The 24,517-nt window shown below is 39.5% G+C and overlaps 1 protein-coding gene across 1 annotated transcript; it reads left to right on the forward strand.

Annotated features, from left to right (window-relative positions):
- Positions 1-650: 650 nt before the first annotated feature.
- LOC127689790 (prostate and testis expressed protein 14-like) lies at positions 651-24,236 on the forward strand. The gene is made up of 3 exons (XM_052189383.1): positions 651-717; positions 23,599-23,712; positions 24,112-24,236. Exons 1-3 carry the CDS (start codon positions 651-653, stop codon positions 24,234-24,236), a joined length of 306 nt encoding a protein of 101 aa, XP_052045343.1.
- Positions 24,237-24,517: the final 281 nt, after the last annotated feature.

A 24,517-nucleotide genomic window follows, 5' to 3' on the forward strand; every position in this document is an offset into this window, starting at 1 on the left:
TGCTCAGATTCCTAGAAGGAGCTTAATGGAAATATCTTTGAAGAAGCACCATAATTTCTTCCTTAACCTTTGAACTCCTCAACTCTAAGATTTTCTGGGAACACCCAAATATGTCAGACTTCCAGCATGGTAAGAGGTAGAACTTCCTAAGGAGGGAAGATGGAGATGTTGGAAGACAGAAGCCTGGGGGGTTACATGCAGTTGGTTAGGCTTAAAACTCTTCCTTTCCTATGACTCAAACTGGAGAATTTTCCAACATTGGAATAAGCTGTGCAGGAAACCTTCATGCTACATGTTGCTTTTCTGGAGCCCTTTCAGATCAGAGTCACATTTTTCCATTTCTGAATCCTAGAGTGAGCAGACATTTCCCAATTAGTATATAGAGAGAAGTTTTTGAAGGACTAGAAAACTACATCATGCATACTTGCACACACAGAAGAATCGATAAGGGAGGAACACTATCTGACTCAGCTGTAGTTAGATAGCTGGGCAGCCCGTACTTCACACATTATCATACATCTGATTTTTTGAAAAAGAAAAGGGCACTTCCTCCTTGTGCCTAGTTGGTGTTCTCGTCCTGTTCTCCAGCTTTATAAAGAGAGGCAGTGGTAATCTTTTACAACATCCCAAGCCGTCTTCTTCCATCCAACATGAATCCAATCATAACAATCAGCACACTCCTCATCGTGACCTTTTCTCTTCTCTGCTCTGTGGAGGGTAAGTTTCCACAAAAGGGAGTGGAGGGAAGTCTTGGGGTGCTATTCTTTAAACTACCAACCTCTAGTCATACTCAGGCATTTGTAGCTTAAACCTGTAAACTGATGTTCTGTGCACTGGAGAGATTACATGTGATATACTAATCAAGAAAAAAACTAAATGTAGAGAAATGGGACAGTAATTTTCGGACCTTCAGTTCTTTGAGTTTTTAGTTACAGGGTTCCATTTTATTTCTCTCTTTCCCCAGAACACTGTTATGCTGTACTCTACACCACACTCTCCTCCCCTTCTTTTCTCTGGTCACTTCTTCTCTTTGAATTTTGGAGAGATCTCTATTTAACTGATTATACCTGGGCTTTTAAAAGCTTAATACTACTCACAGATTCCCTTTCATTTCCAAGGCTCCAATTATAATTTGTAGCTAAAAATACCCAGCTTCATGCCCCAGGCTGATCTCTCTTCTCAGCCTCTGCCTTAAACCAGTGAATGCACAGCTCCCTTGAAAGTCAGCCTTGCTGCATTACTCTCACTCGTACTAAATGAAATTTAATTGCTAATTCCAATTACTCTTACTTATTAAACATATTCAAAGCACAATGGGAATTTGTCTTTTGTCCCCCTTTGATGCTAAGAAATGTTAAAACAAAAATACTATAAAAGATGTAGGATAATTCTTTTAGAAATTTGTGAAAAACCTTTATAATTATTACTAAAAAAATCTAGAGTTCTTAAAATAAAAACCACATGAATTCAAAACAAAGCAAGGAGGGCCATATGGTATGTTTTTGGGGAGGGGAAAGGGATATATGATTTAATTATATAATCATCTCAAATGATAATAAAATATCTAAAAAACATTCCTTTTAGGGAAAAATGTCAACTGATATTCTGGACTAATTGCTAATGTCCTTAATGTTCAATGAGTTTGTAAAAAATAGAAATAAAAAACCATGGATAATCTAACAGAGAAATAATTTAAGAACATAAACTTTCACCATAAAAACAAATAGCTACTAAATATAGAAAAAATGTGTTTAATCATACTCCTTTTACCGTATGAGAAATGCAAATTAAAAGAACCTATCAGATTGTCAACAACCAGAAACTTAATAACATGATACTTTGTCCTAATTGTAGTAAGATAAAAGTTGTCTAAGTAATGAGAAGAAGACTATATATTTATATGAGGGGGCTTCTTCAGAGACATTTCCAGTAAGCTTCTTCTAGCGATCTGAGCATTTTCTAGGTTATTTCCTGCCCTCAGTCTTGTCTCACATAACATCCTGCTGTTAACCCTAGGAAAATGAAATGGTCTGCTCCCATCCTCTCTCTGAGTTATTCAGCCCCATGCTAGAACAAACTCCTAGAAGAATATCCTACGATTGTGGATTCTTAGGGAGATTTACTTCCTTCATGACACTGTCATGTCTGGTGGAGTGCACTCTCCCTATGTCCAGTCTGGTTTGTACCAGGTCCTGTCACCTTTCTTTTCTGTAGATTTTACTTTAGCAAATTGATTAAAATAGTAACTATACTCTTTAATCCACCAATTCCTCTTATATGAAATGATCTTGCAGATACAATCACAACCAAATGAAATTATAATAACCTCATTATATTGCAATGAATAATGCTCAACATTATTTATTTTTGCAAATGATAGAGAAGTATAAGTAAATATAAGGACTTGATGAAATAAAGCATACTATAAATTCAAAGTGTAAAGTAGGTATAGAGATCTAACTATATTAAATCAGGAAATTCACTCCAGCGAACTTCTCCTGATACTGAAATCCACGAATGCTCAATACTCTGATATAAAATTTTACACTGTTTACTACTAATACATAATTATATGTTTATCATTGCTTAGATGTGGACAAGCTCCCTGGTTATGCAAAGATAGATTTATCAGTAGAGATTACTAGCAATATTTATAAGGATAGTCTTAGTGGAACAAGGGGAATAGAATTAGCCAATAGCCGTACGTCTTGATAATCAGTTGAATTTCTTAGCTACAGAAATCTACCATCTCAGCCCAATGGAATTTCAGTTGTTGTACTGAAACTTTGTTGAACAATTTATCCTATTACATATTCATATATTCATTCTTTGTTTCTCCCTAGTTGTTTTGTCTTGTCTTCAAGTATAAGTAGGTTCAACCCAGACAATAGAAGTGATCTCATTCTTATTTCAGTTTTCTCACTAGTGTAACTTACTAAACTAAGTTAAGCAAGGATTCTAAAAATAACAGCTGATAGAGTAGACAAAATATTCTGTGTGTAATACTAATGCTTCTCCGTGTTCCCATGGCCTTACAGACAGAGTGTTTCTTTACCAACACTTATTCCTTCTATTGCTGATAGAAATTAGAACCTTAGAAGATTTGTAACTTGAGACTTTCCAGGCTGTGGATTTGTCAGAAAAGGACAGGCCCTGATTTAACAACCCCCAAGTATGGATATGGACTTTTCATGGCAGAGTCTCAATAAACAGTCTTTAAGGTGGTATATATAGGAATTACCAGTTGTATCAGTCTCTAAAAGTTTCCCAAATCCCATCTTTTAAAACATAGCTCAGAGAGTGTACTTTACAATAATTTTAAAGTGTCAAGAAGTTTCATTTGTAAATAATGATGTAGTCTAGATTTACAATGGGTATTGTTTCCACTTAGGCATAAAAGGATAACATGGGACTCTCTAGGTTATACATCATCTTGGCCCTAAGTAGGCATGGTTTATTTATTGTCTGTGACATCTATTTGAGGGGTTTTTAGGAACACATGGATAATCTCTAAGAAGTCTTGGGTTATATATAAAGTGGGTGTTGGTGAGGCTGGGCCCTGAGTGTTCTGTCCTCTTTGACTGTCTCTGGTCATAGGATCACACTATAATTGGATGTCACCTTCTTCCTCTGCTCCTGCTGTCCCCCTCCTTGCTGGTGAGCCTCTTGGAAAGTAAGAGATTCTGGCAGTTAATGTGGCTGATGTTGGTGGACAGATGTTCTGATTGTCACAGATTGCTGTCTGTGAGGCAGTGAAGAGCAGCAATTTACTACATTCAGAAATGATCCCCAAATCCCTCATCCTCATGTCCCTACATCTCCTTTCTTCCCTTACCTCTGCTCTGCCTACTATCACCTTCTTCCTTCCTCTTCACCTTCCTGTGTCTGGTGCTCTTCCTCCAATATTCTGTCTTCTTCCTCACCCTCTGTTCTCTACCATATGCCTCTAACTTCTGTCTGAAGCCCAACACCCAACATTCTTAGTTATTCCAGTTTACTTGATTACTTTATTTCATAGAATACAATATAATCATCTTTCCATCTTCTCCCCACACAGCTCAGATTCTCCCTACTTACCTAACCACTTAACTTTATTAATATTCTTTCTTTCTCTGTTTCTTTTTCTTTAAAAAAGAAATAAACCCAACAAAATGAAAAAATGAAAATTAAAACAACAAACCCCAAGTCAAAGTGGAAACACACACACACACACACACACACACACACACACACACACACACACACACACACACAAGAACATAGAACTTAGTTTTTCTTGATCAAACTCCCAAAAATTGGAGTCTACCCTAGAATGTGGTAGATATACCCAGTCAGACTCCACTGAACAAAACTGATTTTTCCTTTGTCAGTATCAATATGAAGTAGCTTCTTAGTTAGTGGTTGGACCTAGTAGACTTCTCTTGTCTCAGTGCTTGGATTCTACTTGGCTCAGTCCAGTGAGATCATAAGCATGCTGTCCCAGCCTTTCTGAGTTCATGAATGCATTAGTTCTGTTGTGTCTTGAAGACTCTTTCCTCTGAGGCATTCATAGCTTCTGGATCTTATTTTTTTATTTATATCTTTTTATTTTTATATTTTATACATTCTATATATGTTATAGATTTTATTGCTTTATTTCTTTTTTTAAATTAATCATTCTATTTGTTTACATCTCAAATGATATCTATCTTCCCAGTTATCCTCCCACAACCCATCATCCCACATCTGCCCTCTTCCCCCTCCTCTTTGCCTCTATTAGGGTTCTCCACGATACCCACCCGCTCCCACTCCACTGCTTCAGCATCCCCCTAATCTGGGGCTTCAAACTCCACAGGACCAAGGGTCCTCCCCTACCATTGATGCCAGACAAGGCCACCCTCTGCTACATATGTATCTGGAGCCATGCATCCCTCTCTGTACACTCCTTGGTTGGTGTTCTAATCCCTGGGAGCATTGAATGGTCTATCCAGCTGATATTGTTCTTCTTATGGGGTTGAAATGCTCCTCTGCTCCTCCAGTCCTTCCCCCAGCTCCCACACCAGGGTTTATGAGCCAGGTGCTGGCAGAAACTCCCAGGTAACAGTCACACTAGGTTCCTCCTGGCAACAGCAACAGTGTCGGGGTTCAATGTCTGTACATGGGATGGATCCCCAGGTGGGGTGATTCCCAGATGGCCCTTCCTTCAGTCTCTGCTCCATTTTTTGTCCTGTCATCCCTTTGGGCAGGAACATTTCTGGGTTAAAAACTTTGAGATGGGTGGGTGTCCGCATTCCTCCACTGGGGCTCATGCCTATCTACTGGAGGTTCTATCTCTCCTTTGCTGTCCCTAAAGTCATCTCCTTAGGTCCTGGGAGCCTCTCACTTCCCTGATGTTTGGGATTTTCCCATGGCTACCCTCAGTTCCTCATCCCTCACTGCTACATGCTTTTATTCGATTTCCTTAATCCCTGTACCTCTCTCTCATCCCTCCAGTACCTGATCCTGCACCCTTTTGTCCTCCCCCTCCAATCTCTCTCAGGTCCACCTTCCCTCTACCTCCTGAGATCAACCTGTTTCCCCCTCTATGTTGGACTGAAGCATCCACACACTTGTCTTCCTTTTCCTAATGGTCTGTAGGATGTATGGTGGGCATTGTAAGCCTTTGGTCCAATATCCACTTCTCAGTGAGTACATACTATGCTTGATCTTTTGCATCTGGGTCACCTCACCCAGGATGATATTTTCTAGTTCCATCCATTTGGCTGCAAATTTTGTGAAGTCATTGTTTTTAATATCTGAGTAGTTATCCATTGGGCAAATGTACCACATTTTCTGTATCCATTCTTCTGTTGAGGGATATTTGGGTTCTTTTCAGCTTCTGGCTATTATAAAGAAGTCAAACTCCAATGAATAAATAACCTGATTTAAATAACCCTGTTTGAAAATGGGGTAGAGAGCTAAACAGAGAATAGTCAACTGAGAAATCTCAAATTGCCAGAAGCTCTTAAAAAATGTTCACCATCCCTAGTCATCAGGGAAATGCAAATCAAAAACAATCCTGAGATTCCATTTCACACCAATTAGAAAGGCTAAGATCAAAAACGCAGATGACAGTAGATGCTGGCAAGGATTTGGAGAAAGTTGAACACTCCTCCATTGGTGGTGGGACTACAAGCTAGTACAGCAACTCTGGAAATCAATCTGGTGGTTGCTGAGAAAATTGGAAATAGTTCTATCTGAAGACCCAGCTATTGGACCTATACCCAAAAGATACTCCAACATATAACAAGGACACATGCTCCACTATGTTTATAGCAGCCCTCTTTATAATAACTTCTGGATCTTATAACCATTCTACATCTTCTTATAGTGATAGGCAGGTAAGAACATACCCAATTGTCATGGCCACAAGTTTTAAATTTTACTCTCTTAGTTTATTTACTGTGGACATTAAGCATCCATTTAGGTAATGGTTAGATCAGCAGGAGAAGTGCACATCCTGAGCATATATCAGAATATTAATCAATATTTGCTCAAATGATTTGTGTCCTATTTGGAATTACTAGTTTTTGTACTAGTAGTTGGGCTTGCTTTAAATTTTTGACCTCACAGAGGAACCATTGATCAATCTATGATCTATGTTGAGTTTTTCCTGATGAGAGGGAAAACAAAAAACAAACACAAATAAAACAAGGAAAAAAAAATCCTGAAGCTTTGGAGCAGCTGAGACATAACACATACTGCAGGTCGTAGAGTCCTTCCTGCCATTCCTCAGAACTTAGGATATATGAAATGCTACTTGAAACTCTGAGCTTGGCCAGACCTGAGCAGCTTTAAGGTCTAGGATTCTAGAGGGCTTTGAGTTTCCCTCAGATATAGTGAGAGGGTGAGTCCTGTGCATGGCTGGGTAGTCACCAGGAGCTAAGTGGTTGTGGATATGAGGTCCAGTCAGATGGGCTGCCAAGACCTGCTAAGACATGTCTAGATGCCAAGATGTGTCCATCAGAAAACCCCCCATCCCCCTTTTGCTCCCAATGAGAGGATCCAGGAAATATAGTATTGTGTTCCAGTTTGCTAAATACTCAACAAGAATTTTATCTCCTTTCTCATGGGCAGTTTCTGTATTGGTTCTTGTGTATATAAAGTTGCACAGTGGTTGCTTTGAATATTTTTCTCTGCATCTTTTTTTCTTTCTTTTTCTTCTGAGACAGAGTTTCTCTGTGCAGCTCTGGGTGTCCTGGAACTCACTCTGTAGACCAGGAAAGCATCTTAATAATTATACAAAATGACTTGTCTCAAAGAAAGTGACTTGTCTCAAAGGACAAAGGTTCATTTGAAGTGTAGCATGGGAACATAGTACAGTAGATCCTTCCATATATGTATGTATGTATGTATGTATGTATGTATCTGTCTATCTATCTATCTATCTATCTATCTATCTATCTATCTATCTATCTATCTATCATCTATCTATCTATCTATCTATCTATCTATCTATCTATCTATCTATCTATCTCTACCTCTCTCTCTATATATGGATACACACACATGCATGCACACATGCAAACACACACACATACACACACATACACACACACACACACACACACAGACACACACAGACACACAAAGTTAATCTAAATGAAATCTCCAAATAATGGAGTCGGCAGAGCACCAATGGGCTACTCCTTGTCACCAAATAAAGATTCCAGAACTATGAATGGGTTGCATATAATTGGCTTGTTGGTTAAAGGAGTCCCACAGGAATCCCCAAACAATCCTTATTGTTTGTAGGACTATAACTTGCTCTTCAAAAACTGACAGAAAGGTGCAATTGCTGAAGACAACACCTACACAGTTCACTGAACATGAAGAAGTCAAGCTGGTACCTACATAGACGCTTCAGTTTCATCTCACATTCTAGTGTCTTCAGTATAGGAACATACTTACATGCTTGCAAAAGAAAAAAAAAAGAAACATCACCTTTCCCACAAACTCTTTAATCTACACTGGTGTCTTGATGCAAGATGTGCTAGGGCAATGCTGGCACAAAGCTTATGGGAGTAACCAACCACTATCTGATTTGTGCCCCAGCCCACGGGGGTTTTTGACAGGGGACCCTAGAAGAGAAGGGCAGAGAAACAGACAGGAGGTGTGAAGAATGAGGCCAACTAAAACCATCTGGTCCTGTGCTTTTTTGCTTGAGAGACTGTCAATGATTACTTCTATTTCTTTAGGGTTTATGGGACTGTTTAGATGGCCTGTCTGATTCTGATTAAACTTTGGTAGTCGGTATCTGTCTAGGAAATTATCCATTTCATACAGATTTTCCAGTTGTACTGAGTATAGGCTTTTGTAGTAGGGTCTGATAAACTTTTGAATTTTCTTAGTTTCTGTTGTTATTTCTCTCTTTTCCTTTCTGATTTTGTTAATTTGGATACTGTCTCTGTGCTCTCTGGTCGGTCTGGCTAAAGGTTTATCTATCTTGTTGATTTTCTCAAAGAACCAGCTCCTGATTTTGTTGATTCTTTGTATGGTTCTTTTTGTTTCTACTTGGTTGATTTCAACCCGGAGTTTGATGATGTTCTCTCTTCTACTCCTTGTGTGTGTATCAGCTTTTTTTTTTTTCTGTTATAGATCTTTCTTGTGTGCTGTTAAGCTGCCAATGTGTGCTCTCTCCAGATTCTTTTTGGAGACATTCAGAGCTATGAGTTTTCCTCTTAGTACAGCTTTAATTGTGTCCCATATGTTTGAGTATGTTGTGCCTTCATTTTCATTAAATTCTAAAAAGTCTTTGATTTCTTTTCTTGTTTCTTCCTTGACCAAGTATCATTGAGTAGAGCATTGTTCAGCTTCCATGTGTATGTGGGCTTTCTGTTGTTTTTGTTGCTATTGAAGATCATCATTACTCCATAGTGATCTGATAGGAGGCATGTCATTAGTTTAATCTACTTATATCTGTGGAGGTTTGTTTTGTGACCAATTATATGACCAATTTTGGAGAAGGTACCATGAAGTGCTGAGAAGAAAGTATATTCTTTTGATTTAGGATGAAATGTTCTATAGATATCTATTAAATCCATTTGGTTCAAAATGTCAGTTTCGCTGTGTCTCTGTTTAGTTTGTGTTTCCTTGTACATTGAAGAGAGTGGGGTGTTGAAGTCACCCACAATTATTGTGTGAGGTGCAATGTGTGCTTTCAGCTTTAGTAAACTTTCTCTTACAAATGAGGCTGCCCTTGCCCTATGCTCTTGCCTGAGCATAGATGTTCAGAATTGTGAGTTCTTCCTGGTAGTTTTTTCCTTTGATTTGTATAAAAAGAGTCCTTTTCTGTCTTTTTTGATTACTTTTGGTTGAAAGTCTATTTTATTGGATATTAGAATGCCTACTCCTGCTCATTTCCTGGAACCATGTGCTTGGAAAACTGTTTTCCAGTCTTTTACTCTAAGGTAGTGTTTGTCTTTGACACTGAGGTGTGTTTCCTGTATTTTTTTTATTCGATATATTTTTTATTTACATTTCAAATGATTTCCCCTTTTCTAGCCCCCCACTCCCCGAAAGTCCCATAAGCCCCCTTCTCTCCCCCTGTCCTCCCACCCACCCCTTCCCACTTCCCCGTTCTGGTTTTGCCCTATACTTCTTCACTGAGTCTATCCAGAACAAGGGGACACTCCTCCTTTCTTCGTGTACCTCATTTGATGTATGGATTATGTTTGGGGTATTCCAGTTTTCTAGGTTAATATCCACTTATTAGTGAGTGCATACCATGAGTCACCTTTTGAGTCTGGGTTACCTCACTTAGTATGATGTTTTCTAGCTCCATCCATTTGCCTAAGAATTTCATGAATTCATTGTTTCTAATGGCTGAATAGTACTCCATTGTGTAGATATACCACATTTTTTGCATCCACTCTTCTGTTGAGGGATACCTGGGTTCTTTCCAGCATCTGGCAATTATAAATAGGGCTGCTATGAACATAGTAGAGCGTGTATCCTTATTACATGGTGGGGAATCCTCTGGGTATATGCCCAGGAGTGGTATAGCAGGATCTTCTGGAAGTGAGGTGCCCAGTTTTCGGGGGAACCGCCAGACTGATTTCCAGAGTGGTTGTACCAATTTGCAACCCCACCAGCAGTGGAGGAGTGTTCCTCTTTCTCCACATCCTCTCCAACACCTGCTGTCTCCTGAATTTTTAATCTTAGCCATTCTGACTGGTGTAAGGTGAAATCTCAGGGTTGTTTTGATTTGCATTTCCCTAATGACTAATGAAGTTGAGCATTTTTTAAGATGCTTCTCCGCCATCCGAAGTTCTTCAGGTGAGAATTCCCTGTTTAACTCTGTACCCCATTTTTTAATAGGGTTGTTTGGTTTTCTGGAGTCTAACTTCTTGAGTTCTTTATATATATTGGATATTAGCCCTCTATCTGATGTAGGATTGGTGAAGATCTTTTCCCAATTTGTTGGTTGCCGATTTGTCCTTTTGATGGTGTCCTTTGCCATACAGAAACTTTGTAATTTTATGAGGTCCCATTTGTCAATGTGTTTCCTGTATTAAGCAAAATGTAGGGTCCTGTTTATGTACTCAGTCTGTTAGTCTATGTCTTTTTATTGGGGAATTAAGTCCATTGATGTTAAGAGATATTAAGGAATAGTGATTATTACTTTCTGTCATTTTGATGTTATTTTTATATTTGAGTGGTTATCTTTTTTTGGGTTTGATGAAGGAAGGTTACTATCTTTCTTTTTCCAGGGTGTAGTTTCCCTCCTTGTATTGGTGTTTTCCATCTATTATCCTTTGTAGGGCTGGGTTTGTGGAAAGATATTGTGTACATTTGGTTTTATCATGGAATATCTTGGATTCTACATCTATGGTAATTGAGAGTTTCGCTGGGTATAGTAGTCTTGGATGACATTTGTGTTCTCATAGAGTCTGCATGAAATCTGCCCAGGATCTTCTGGCTTTCATGGTCTCTGGTGAGAAGTCTGGTGTCATTCTGATAGTTCTTCCTTTATATCTTACTTGGCCTTTTTCTCTTACTGCCTTTAATATTTTTCTTTGTTTAATACATTTGGGGTTTTGTTTATTATGTGACAGGAGGTATTTCTGTTCTGGTCCAGTCTGTTTGGAGTTCTATAGGTTTCTTGTATATTCATGGGCATCTCTCTCTTTAGGTTAGGGAAGTTTTCTTCCATAATTTTGTTGAAGATATTTGCTGGCCCTTTCAGCTGTAAATCTTCACTCTCATCTATACCTATAATCCTTAGGTTTGGTCTTCTCATTGTGTCCTGGATTTCCTCGATGTTTTGGGTTACAAGTGTTTGCATTTTGCATTTCTTTGACTGTTGAGTCAATGGTTTCTATGGTATCTTCGGCATCTGAGATTCTTCTATCTCATGTATTCTGTTGTTGATATTTGCATTTATGACCCCTGATTTCTTCCCAAGGTTTTCTATCTTTATGATTTCTTAGTCATTTCTACTTCTGTTTTTAGATTCTGGATGGTTTTGCTCAGTTCTTTCATTTGTTTGTTTGTATTTTCCTGTAATCCTTTAAGAGATTTTTGTGTTTCCTCTTTCATAACTTCTGCCTGTTAACCCAAGTTCTCCTGTATTTCTTTAAGTGATTTTTTGCATTTCCTCTTTATTGGCTTCTATCTGTTGACCCATATTCTCTAGCATTTCTTTAAATGAGTGTTGTGTTTCCCTTGTAAGGGTTTCTACTTTTGATTAATTTTTCTCCTGTGTTTCTTTTTTCTTCTGTGCTTCTAAAATATAATTTAGATTTCATGTTTCATGGAAACATTTCTGTCTTTTTTTATTGCAGAATTCTCTCAGGCATTCTTTTTTTTAAAAATATTTTTATTTTCTATATTCTTTGTTTACATTTAAATGATTTCCCCTTTCCCAGATCCCCCTCCCCATATGTCCCATAAACCTTCTTTTCTCCATCCCTTCTCCAATCACCTCCCTCCTTTTTCTCTGTCCTTATATTCCCTTCCAATGCTAGATCAATCCTTTCCAGGATCAGGACCCTCTCCATACTTCTTCATAGGGTCATTTGTTATGCAATTTGTGCCTTGGGTATTCAGGGCTTCTGGACTAATTAATAACCACTTATCAGAGATTGCATTCCATTGTGATTGGGTTACCTCACTTAGGATGATATTTTCGAGATCAAACCATTTGCCTAAAAATTTTGTGCATTCATTGTTTCTAATTGCTGAGTAGTATTCCATTGTGTAAATATACCACATTTTCTGTATCCATTCCTCCTTTGAGGGGCATCTGGGTTCTTTCCAGCTTCTGGCTATTATAAATAAGGCTGCTATGAACATAATGGAGCATGTGTCTTTATTGCATGCCAGGGAATCCTTTGGGTATATGCCCAGGAGAAGGTATAGCAGGGTCTTCTGGAAGTCTCATGTCCAGTTTTCTGAGGAACCTCCAGACTGATTTCCACAGTGGTTGTACCATCTTACAGCCCCACCAGCAGTGGAGGAGTGTTCCTTTTTCTCCACATCCTCGCCAACACGTGCTGTCTCCTGAGTTTTTGACCTTAGCCATTCTGACCGGTGTAAGGTGAAATCTCAGGGTTGTTTTGATCTGCATTTCCCTAATGACTAATGATGTTGAGCACTTCTTAAGGTGCCTCTCGGCCATCCAAATTTCTTCAGGTGAAAATTCTTTGTTTAGATCTGTACCCCATTTTTAAAATGGTTATTTGGTTCCTTGAGTTCTTTGTATATATTGGATATTAGCCCTCTATCAGATGTGGAGTTGGTGAATATCCTTTCCCAATTTGATGGTTGCCGTTTTGTCCTTTTAACAGTGTCCTTTGCCTTACAGAAACTTTGTAATTTTGTGAGGTCCCATTTGTCAATTCTTGATCTTAAAGCATAAGCTATTGGTGATCTATTCAGGAACTTTTCCCCTGTGCCCATGTCCTCAAGGGTCTTCCCCAGTTTCTTTTCTATTAGTTTCAGTGTGTCTGGTTTTACATGGAGGTCCTTGATCCACTTGGAGTGAAGTTCAGTACATGAAGTTTTGTCTTCTGCATGCTGACCTCCAATTGAACCAGCACCATTTGTTGAAAAGGCTATCTTTTTTCCACTGGATGTTTTTGGCTCCTTTGTCGAAGATCAAGTGACCATAGGTGTGTGGATTCATTTCTGGATCTTCAATTCTATTCCATCGGTCCACTTGTCTGTCACTGTACCAATACCATGCAGTTTTTAACACTATTGCTCTGTAGTATTGCTTGAAGTCAGGGATACTGATTCCCTCGGAATTTCTTTTGTTGTTGAGAATAGTTTTAGCTATCCTGGGTTTCTTGTTATTCCAGATGAATTTGAGAATTGCTTTTTCTAACTCTGTGAAGAACTGTGTTGGGATTTTGATGGGGATTGCATTGCATCTGTAGAACGCTTTTGGCAAGATGGCCATTTTAACTATATTAATCCTGCCAATCCATGAGCATGGCAGATTTTTCCATTTTCTGAGGTCTTCTTCAATTTCCTTCTTCAGAGACCTGAAGTTCTTGTCATATAGATCTTTCACTTGTTTGGTTAGAGTCACACCAAGATACTTTATATTGTTTGTGGCTATTTTCAAGGGTGTCATTTCCCTAACTTCTTTCTCAGCCTGCTTATCCTTTGAGTATAGGAAGGCAACTGATTTGTTTGAGTTGATTTTATAACCAGCCACTCTGCTGAAGTTGTTTATCAGCTGTAGGAGTTCTCTGGTGGAGGTTTTTGGGTCACTAAAGTAGACTATCATGTCATCTGCAAATAGTGATAATTTGGCTTCTTCTTTTCCAATTTGTATCCCCTTGACCTCCTTATGTTGTTTAATTGCTCTAGCTAGAACTTCAAGTACTATATTGAAAAGATATGGAGAGAAGACACACTTATCTCGTCCCTGATTTTAGTGGGATTGCTTCAAGTTTCTCTCCATTTAGTTTGATGTTGGCTACCGGTATGCTGTATATTGCTTTAACGATGTTTAGGTATGAACCTTGAATTCCTGTTCTTTCCAATACTTTTAGCATGAAAGGATGCTGGATTTTGTCAAATGCTTTTTCTGCATCTAATGAGATGATCATATGGTTTTTTTTCTTTGCTTTTGTTTATGTAGTGGATAGCATTGATGGATTTCCTTATATTAAATGTTCCCTGCATCCCTGGGATGAAGCCTACTTGATCATGGTGGATGATCGTTTTGATGTGTTCTTGGATTCGGTTGTCAAGAATTTTATTATTTTTGCATCAATATTCATAAGAGAAATTGGCCTGAAGTTCTCTTTCTTTGTTGGATCTTTGTGTGGTTTTGGTATCAGCATAATTGTGGCTTCATAGAATGAGTTGGGTAGAGTTCCTTCTGTTTCTATTTTGTAGAATAGTTTGAAGAGTATTGGTGTTAGGTCTTCTATGAAGGTCTGATAGAACTCTGCACTGAAGCCATCTGGTCCTGTGCTTTTTTTGGTTGGGAGACTTTCTATGACACTTTTTATTTCTTCAGGTGTTATGGGACTGTTTAGTTGGTCTATTTGATCCTGATTCAGTTTTGGTGTTGTATATCTGTCTAGGAAACTGTCCATTTCCTCCAGATTCTCCAGTTGTGTTGAGTATAGGCTTTTGTAGTAGGATCTAATGATTTTTTGAATTTCCTCAGTTTCTCCCTTTTCATTTCTAAGTTTGTTAATCTGGATACTGTCTCTGTGTCCTTTCATTAGTCTGGCTAAGGGTTTATCTATCTTGTTGATTTTCTCAAAGAACAAGCTCCTGGTTTTGTTGATTCTTTGTATGGTTCTCTTTGTTTCTACTTGATTGATTTCAGCCCTGAGTTTGATGATTTCCTGCCTTCTACTCCTCCTGGGTGAAATTGCTTCTTTTTGTTCCAGGGCTTTCAGGTGTGTTATTAAACTGTTAGTGTATGCTCTTTCCGTTTTCTTTTTGGAGGCACTCAGGGCTACGAGTTTTCCTCTTAGCACTGCTTTCATTGTGTCCCATAGATTTGGGTATGTTGTGTCTTCATTTTCATTAAGTTCTAAAAAGTCTTTAATTTCTTTCTTTATTTCTTCCTTGACCAAGGTATCATTGAGAAGAATATTGTTCAGTTTCCACGTGTATGTGGGTTTTCTGTTGTTTTTGTTGCTATTGAAGACCACTTCAACTCCATAGTGATCTGATAGGAGGCATGGGATTAGTTCGATCTTCTTATATTTGTTGAGGTCTGTCTTGTGACCAATTATATGGTCGATTTTGGAGAAGGTACCATGAGGTGCTGAGAAAAGGGTATATTCTTTTGCTTTAGGATAGAATGTTCTATATATATCTGTTAAATCTAATTGGTCCAAAGCTTCAATTAGTTTCATTGTGTCCCTGTTTAGTTTCTGTTTTCCTGATCGGTCCATTGAGGAAAGTGCAGTGTTGAAGTCACCCACAATTATTGTGTTAGGTGCAATGTGTGCTTTGAGCTTTAATAAAGTGTCTTTTATGAATGAGGGTGCCCTTGAATTTGGAGCATATATGTTCAGGATTGAGAGTTCTTTTTGTTGTATTTTTCTTTTGACCAGCAAGAAGTGTCCCTCAGAGTCTCTTTTGATGACTTTGGATTGGAAGTCAATTTTATCTGATATTAAAATGGCTACTCCAGCTTGTTTCCTGAGACCATTTGCTTGTAAAATTGTCTTCCAGCTTTTTACTCTAAGGTAGTGTTTGTCTTTGACCCTGAGGTGTGTTTTCTGTATGCAGCAAAATGTAGGGTCCTGTTTACATATCCAGTCGTTTTGTCTATGTCTGTTTATTGGGGCATTGAGTCCATTGATGTTAAGAGATATTAAGGAATAGTGATTGTTACTTCCTGTCATTTTTGACGTTATGTTTTAAATTTGATTGGTTAACTTCTTTTGGGTTTGATGAAAGGTTACTATCTTGCTTTTTCCAGGGTGAAGTTTCCCTCCTTGTATTGGTGTTTTCCTCCTATTATCCTTTGTAGGGCTGTGTTTGTGGATAGATAGTGGGCAAACTTGGTTTTATCATGGAATATCTTAGTTTCTCCATCTATGGTGATTGAGAGTTTTGCTGGATATAGTAGTTTTGGCTGGCATTTGTGTTCTCTTAGAGTCTGCATGAGATCTGCCCAGGATCTTCTAGCCTTCATATTCTCAGGTGAAAAGTCTGCTGTGATTCTGATAGGTCTTCCTTTATATGCTACTTGGCCTTTTTCTCTTACTGCCTTTAATATTCTTTCTTTGTTTAGTACATTTGGTGTTTTGATTATTATATGATGGAAAGTATTTCTGTTCTGATCCAGTCTGTTTGGAGTTCTGTATGCTTCTTGTATATTCATGGGCATCTCTCTCTTTAGGTTAGGGAAGTTTTCTTCCATAATTTTATTGAAGATATTTGCTGGCTCTTTAAGTTGTAAATCTTCACTCTCATCTATGCCTATAATCCTTAGGTTTGGTCTTCTCATTGTGTCCTGGATTTCTTGGATATTTTGGGTTACAAGCTCTTTGCATTTTGCATTTTCTTTAACTGTTGAGTCCATGGTTTCTATGGTATCTTCAGCATCTGAGGTTCTTTCTTCTATCTCTTGTATTTTGTTGTTGATATTTGCATCTCTGTCCCCTGATTTCTTCCCAAGGCTTTCTATCTCCAAAGTTGTCTCCCTTTGAGTTTTCTTAGTTGTTTCTACTTCTGATTTTAGATCCTGGATGGTTTTGCTTAGCTCCTTCACTTGCTTGTTTGTGCTTTCCTGTAATTCTTTAAGAGATTTTTGTGTTTCCTCTTTCATGACCTCAGCCTGTTGACCAAAGTTCTCCTGTATTTCTTTAAGTGTTTTTTTGCGTTTCCTCCTTATTGGCTTTTGTATTCTCCTGAATTTCTTTCAATGAATTTTGTGTTTTCCTTGCAAGGGCTTCTAACTTTTGATCCATTTTCTCCTGAATTTCTTTAAGTATGTCCTTTATGTGTTCCTGTACCAGCATCATGACCAGTGATTTTAAATCCAAGTCTTGTTTTACTGGTGTGATGGTGTATCCAGGACATGCTGTTAATGAGAATTGGGTTCAGATGTTGCCATATTGCCTTGATTTCTGTTAGTGACGTTCCTGCTTTTGTCTTTTGCCATCTAGTTCTCACTGGTGTTAGTTTGTCTTGTCAATGCTGGACTTACCAATGCAAGCTACCTCTTCCCAGGTGGCCTCTGGTGCACAGCTTACCTCCTGCACTGCCTGGAGACAGGGTGCTTGTTGTTGCCCAGGCTGTTCAGATCCCAAAGCAGATACCCGAAGGCTCCTGCCGGGGCCCGCTGGATTCACCCGAGCACACTGACTTCTTCCAGCTGGCCTACGGGAAGCCCCTCTTGCCTCTTGCAAGACCTGGAGATGTGGTGTTGCAGCCCAGGCTGATCTGGATCCCGAAGCGGAGCGATCTGAGGGCTCCCGCCATAGGCCTCAGGACTGGAACCTAAGCTCTGTGCCACCTGAGCAAGCTGTGTGCTGCCAGATCTGCTGTTCAGATCCCAACGCAGACACCTGAAGGCTCCTGCTGGGGCCAGCTGGGTTCACCCTCCCAACCAGCCTCCCGGAATCCCCTCTTGCCTCTTGCAGGACCTGGAGATGTCTCTCCTGTGTTTCTTTAAGAGATTTTTTATGTCCTTCTTGTGATCCCGTAACAGCATCATGACCAGTGATTTTCAATCCAAATCTTGTTTTTCCATGTGTTGGGGTATCCAAGACTTGCTTTTGTTGGAGAATTGGGTTCAGATGCTGCCATATTGCCTTGATTTTTATTAGTAATGTTCCTACATTTGCCTTTTGCCATCTGATTATCTCTGGTATTAGTTGGTCCTGTTGTCACTGGCTGGTGCTTGAAGCTCCTGTCAGCCTGTAAGGCTATTTTTGTACCACTGGATGATTGGGTTTCCCCTGGCACAGATTGCTGATGTGCTGATCTACTTTTGGGTGTCATTCTAGCCCTGGTGTGTCTTGCCCCAAGCAATGTTATAGTTGGGTTGTCTCTGTGAATCTGGTGCTGCCTTTCTACTCCATCAGGGAGTGAAGATGGTGGATGCTGTGGGAACCTTTTCCAAGCACTGATCACTTTTCAGGGCAAGTGTCCCCCAACAAGGCTGGCACACTGTTGGCCCACAGAGCTGCCCAGGCCCTGTGTGCAGTCAGAAACCTGATAGGTTTAGACCTAAGTGATGTTAGACTCGGAATATGTCTGTGTACCTGTCAATGCCTGTCAGATCCATATGGCATCTGGGAGCCAAGATGGCGGAGACCCCCTCAAAATGCTGAATAATCTGCAGGGCAAACATATCCCAACAGGGCTGTTGTCACTGGCTGGTACTTGAAGCTCCTGTCAGCCTGTAAGGCTATTTCTGTACCACTGGATGATTGGGTTTTCCCTGGCACAGATTGCTGATGTGCTGATCTACTTTCGGGTGTCATTCTAGCCCATACAGACAGCCCGCAGAGCTGCTCAGGCCCTGGGTACAGGCAGAAGCCTGACAGTCTGAGACCCAAATGATGCTAGACTCAGAATGTCTTTGTACCTGGCACTGCCTGTCAGATCTGTCTGGAGTCTGGGAGCCAAGATGGCAGAGAGCCCCTCCAAATGCCCTATAGTCTGCAGGGCAAACATACCCCAACAGAGCTGGCACACAGATCAGCTGCAGAGCCACCCAGGCCCTGGGTGCAGGCAGAAGCCTGACAGGCTGAGACCCAACCGATGTTAGACTTGGAATATGTCTGTCTCTTTTGGCTTTCATAGTCTCTGATGAGAAGTCTAGTGTAATTCTGATAGGTCTACCTTTATGTTACTTGACTTTTTCCCCTTATTGCTTTTAATATTCTTTCTACTTTTTGTACAGTTGGTGTTTTAATTATTATGTGATGGGAGAAATTTCTTTTCTAGTCAAATCTATTGGAGTTCATAGGCTTTTTGTATGTTCATGGGAATCTCTTTCTTTAGCTTAGGGAAGTTTTCTTCTTTAATTTTTTTGAAGATATTTCCTGGCCCTTTAAGTTGGAAATCTTCACTCTCTTCTATACCTACATTCCTTAGGTTTGGTCTTCTCATCTTGTCCTGGATTTCCTGTATGTTTTAGCTCAGGAGCTTTTTGCATTTTTCATATTCTTTAATTGTTGTATCAATGCTTTTTTGCATTCTTTTTTTAATTATATATTTTTATTTTCTATATTCTTTCTTTACATTCCAAATGATTTCCCCTTTTCCAGTTCCTTCCTCCCCATATGTCCCATAAACCTTCTCTCCACTCATTCTCCAATCACCTCTCTCCTTTTTTCTGTCCTGATTCACCCCTCCAATGCTAGATCAAGCCTTTCCAGGATCAGGACCCTCTCCTTACTTCTTCATGGGAGTCATTTGTTATGCTAATTGTGCCTTGGGTATTCAGAGCTTCTGGGCTAATTAATATCCATTTATCAGAGATTGCATTTCATATGTATTCTTTTGTAACTGGGTTGCCTCACTTAGAATGATATTTTCCAGATCCAACCATTTGCCTAAAAATTTCGTGAATTCATTGTTTTTAATTGCTGAATAGTATACCATTGTGTAAATATACCACATTTTCTGTACCCATTCCTCCATTGAGGGACATCTGGGTTCTTTCCAGCTTCTGGCTATTATAAATAAGGCTTCTATGAACATAATGGAGCATGTGTCTTTATTGCATGCCGGGGAATCCTTTGGGTATATGCCCAGGAGAGGTATAGCAGGGTCCTCCGGAAGTGTCATGTCCAGTTTTCTGAGGAACCGCCAGACTGATTTCCAAAGTGGTTGTACCATCTTACAACCCCACCAGCAGTGGAGGAGTGTTCCTCTTTCTCCACATCCTCGCCAAGACCTGCTGTCTCCTGAGTTTTTAACCTTAGCCATTCTAACTGGTGTGAGGGGAAATCTCAGGGTTGTTTTGATTTGCATTTCCCTAGTGACTAATGATGTTGAGAATTTTTTAAGGTGCTTCTTGGCCATCCGAATTTCTTCAGGTGAAAATTCTTTGTTTAGATCTGTACCCCATTTTTAATAGGGTTATTTGGTTCCCCGGGTTCTAACTTCTTGAGTTCTTTGTATATATTGGATATTAACCATCTATCAGATGTAGGGTTGGTGAAAATCTTTTCCCAATTTGTTGGGTGACAATTTGTCCTTTTCACAGTGTCCTTTTCGTTACAGAAACTTTGTAATTTTATGAGGTCCCATTTGTTAATTCTTGATCTTAGAGCATAAACTATTGGTGTTCTGTTCAGGAACTTTCCCCCTGTGCCTATATCCTCAAGGATTTCCCCCAGTTGCTTTTCTATTAGTTTCAGTGTGTCTGGTTTTATGTGGAGGTCCTTGATCCATTTGGAGTTGAGTTTAGTACAAGGAGATAAGAATGGATCAATTCACATTCTTCTGCATGCTGACCTCCAGTTGAACCAGCACTACAGATTCAACACAATCCCCAGCACTTTGTTGAAAAGGCTATTTTTTTCCACTGGATGTTTTCAGCTCCTTTGTCGAAGATCAAGTGACCATAGGTGTGTGGATTCATTTCTGGGTCTTCAATTCTATTCCATTGTTCCACTTGCCTGTCACTGTGCCAATACCATGTGGTTTTTAACACGATTGCTCTGTAGTATTGCTTGAGGTCTCAGATACTGATTCCCCCAGAAGTTCTTTTACTGTTGAGAATAGTTTTAGCTATCCTGGGTTTTTTGTTATTCCAGATGAATTTGAGAATTGCTTTTTCTAACTCTGTGAAGAACTGAGTTGGGATTTTGATGGGGATTGTGTTGAATCTGTAGATTGCTTTTGGCAAGATGGTCATTTTAACTATATTAATCCTGCCAATCCACGAGCATGGAAGATCTTTCCATTTTCTGAGATCTCCTTCGATTTCCTTCTTCAGAGACCTGAAGTTCTTGCCATATAGATCTTTCACTTGTTTGGTTAGAGTCACACCAAGATACATTATATTGTTTGTGGCTATTGTGAAGGTTGTCATTTCCCTAACTTCCTTCTTGTCCTGCTTATCCTTTGAGTATAGGAAAGCAACTGAATTGCTTGAGTTGATTTTATAACCAGCCACTTTGCTGAAGTTGTTTATCAGCTGTAGGAGTTCTCTGGTGGAGTTTTTTGGTCACTTAAGTATACTATCATGAAAAGGGAGATATAACAACAGAAACTGAGGAAATTCAAAATATCATTAGATCCTACTACAAAAGCCTATACTCAACACAATTGGAGAATCTGGAGAAAATGTACAGTTTCCCAGACAGATATCAGACACCAAAATTAAATCAGGATCAAGTAGATCATCTAAACAGTCCCATAACCCCTAAAGAAATAAAAGGGGTCATAGAAAGTCTCCCAACCAAAAAAGCACGGGACCAGATGGCTTCAGTGCAGAATTCTATCAGACCTTCATAGAAGACCTAACACCAATACTCTTCAAACTATTCCACAAAATAGAAACAGAAGAACCACTACCCAACTCCTTCTACAAAGCCACAATTATGCTGATACCGAAACTACACAAAGATCCAACAAAGAAAGAGAACTTCAGGCCAATTTCCCTTATGAATATCGATGCAAAAATACTTAATAAAATTCTTGCCAGCCGAATCCAAGAACACATCAAAATGATCATCCACCATGATCAAGTAGGCTTCGTCCCCGGGATGCATGGATGGTTCAATATATGGAAATCCATCAATGCAATCCACTATATAAACAAACTCAAATAAAAAAAAACATATGATCATTTCATTAGATGCTGAAAAAGCATTTGACAAAATTCAGCATCCTTTCTTTCTCAAAGTCTTGGAAAGAACAGTAATTCGTGGCCCATACCTAAACATAGTTAAAGCAATATACAGCAAACCGGTAGCCAACTTCAAACTCAATGGAGAGAAACTTGAAGCAATCCCACTAAAATCAGGGACTAGACAAGGCTGCCCTCTCTCTCCATACCTTTTATTATAGTACTTGAAGTTCTAGCTAGAGCAGTTAGACAACATAAGGAAGTCAAGGCGATACAAATTGGAAAGGAAGAAGTATCAATGCTTTCTATGGCATTTTATGTATCTGAGATTCTCTTTTCTATGTTTTGCATTGTGTCGTTGATGCTTGGATCCATGATGCCTGACTTCTTTCCTAGGTTTTCTTTGTCCTGAGTTGTTTCCCTTTGTGATTTCCTTATTGTTTCTACCTTCATCTTTAGATCCTGGATGGCTTTGTTCAATTCCTTCACCTGTTTTGTTGTGTTTTTCCTTCACATTTTTCAAGGGCTTCTCCCTGTTTATTTGTGTTCTCCTGTATTTCTTTAAAGGAGTTATTTATTTCCTTCTTGAATCCCTCCTCTTGAATCCATGAATCACAGGTCAGCATCATGACCTTTGATTTTAAATCCAAGTCTTGCTTTTCTGGTGTCTTGGGGTAATCAGGATTTGCCATTGTCAGAGAATTGGATTTGGATGTTGCCACATTACCTTGATTTCTGTTAGCTACATTTATAAGGTTGCCTTTTCCCATCTGCTTATCTCTGGTGTTAGTTGTTCCTGCTGTTACTGGCTGGTGCTTGTCCCTCTTGTGTGCCTATAAGCCTAACTCAGCAACCCTGGGTGACCTGCTTTCCCCTGGCACAGATTGCTGTGGTGCTGCTGAGCTCCTGCGTGCAGGTGGAGTCCTGGTGTGTTGTGTCCCAAGCGATCTTCTATTCTGGAGATCCCTGCCTACCAGTTTGCCCCTCTACACAGTCACAGAAGCACAGATGCTGTCACCTTGCCTCTAAGCATGGGACTTCCTCTAACTGCCCCCCTGCAGGGCAGATGTCCACTGCCAGGGTAGGAGCCCGGCTGGCTGGCTATGTTGCTGCTGAGCTCCTGGGTGCAGATGGACTCCTGGCAGGGTGTGTCTCAAGCAATCTTCTACTCCTGTGATCCCTGACTACCTGTCTGCCCCTATACATGGTCACAGGACCAAAGATGGCCTCCCTTCTATTTTTGGCTCTCCTTGTCCTTTCTTAAGTTACTTCCCCTTTTCATCTTCATTTTACCTCCTTAATACTAAACCATTTTCAACTTTTCACACTTAGTTGTTCATGATCTTAAATGTAGATTGGAAGTTGGGCAAGGAAATTTCTTGATAGAATGATAACAATGAGAAAATGAAAGGACCTGCCCATCCATGTGTGGTTGGCTCAGGCAGCCTGCATCAGGTTTCTGATGTTCATCATTATGTTCTGTCCATTGCCAGGAATTGGGGTAGATTGCCAGGATTTAGAGTCCTCCTAAAGTTTGCTGCCTTGAAAACATCTTTTTCCAGAGGCCTGCAGGAATAGGAAAGGGCTCCCTTCCTCTAGTGTTAGCTGGCTTGGTAGGCCAAACAAATAAATCAATGAAGATAAAAGATATGTTTTTGCAGGTTCTCCAGGGCTAAGTGGATATAATTGGGGATGAAAGGTTTTGTAACTAAAATTCCATTTGGTCAGCACAGGATGTAACATCCCCACTAGTGATTATTTTTTCTTCATGACCCCAGGCACCATGCTTGAAGCTTATCTTGAGTAAACCTCTTACATTGTGTTTTGCCTTTCAGCTCTGCTATGTGTCATGTGCAGTCATTTCAATTCTACCAAGCATTGTGTTACGCATTCAGGATATTGCCTAACAAAACGAGATCAGAAGTGTCTCTTATTGACAGTTTCTTCAGGTATGTGCCATCTTAGTTGTCTCAGAATGATAATGATTGTCCTTGTGGGATAAAGCCTTCCACAGACATGTGGGTAAAAATGGTGAGTGTGGGAGAATATGTTTCTATATAACAATAGGAAAGGGCTCCCTTCCTCTAGTGTTAGCTGGCTTGGTAGGCCAAACAAATAAATCAATGAAGATAAAAGATATGTTTTTGCAGGTTCTCCAGGGCTAAGTGGATATAATTGGGGATGAAAGGTTTTGTAACTAAAATTCCATTTGGTAGTTTTTTAAATATTGTACTCTCCATGTGTAAATTTAGAAAGATTGAAACTGAGTTCTGGGTGTTTTCATTAAAAAAGTCATTGATTCCTTTCAAAATACTTACGCTTTGCCTCTTCCCTTTCTTACTATGCAGGTGAATCTCTCATTTATGGGGCCCAGACATGCTGGACCCATTGCGTGAACAAATACCTTCTCAGAGGAAATGTGAAAGAAGAACATAAATGTTGTGATTCCCAACGTTTGTGTAACCAGTTTTGAAGGCCTGGTCCTTGTTTGCCCTCTTCTACTTAGGTAAGCCCTTATCCCTTCCCTGTGATTTTGTAGCCTCACAAAACTGGGCCATCAATGTTCAGCACTGCCAAGGCCTTGACACCTGTCTCTTGGCATCAGATATTTATATTTGACAGTTGAATTGTCACTCTTTATTTCTAGGAGTCTGATTTCCTTACTTTTATTCCTTCATCTTTTCAGCATTGGCGGACCTATAGCATCCTGTACCCCCTATTCTATTGATGTAGAAATTATTTAATCCCAATCTA

The sequence above is a fragment of the Apodemus sylvaticus genome, chromosome 7 (genome assembly GCF_947179515.1).
Source record: "Apodemus sylvaticus chromosome 7, mApoSyl1.1, whole genome shotgun sequence".
Classification (NCBI taxonomy): domain Eukaryota; kingdom Metazoa; phylum Chordata; class Mammalia; order Rodentia; family Muridae; genus Apodemus; species Apodemus sylvaticus.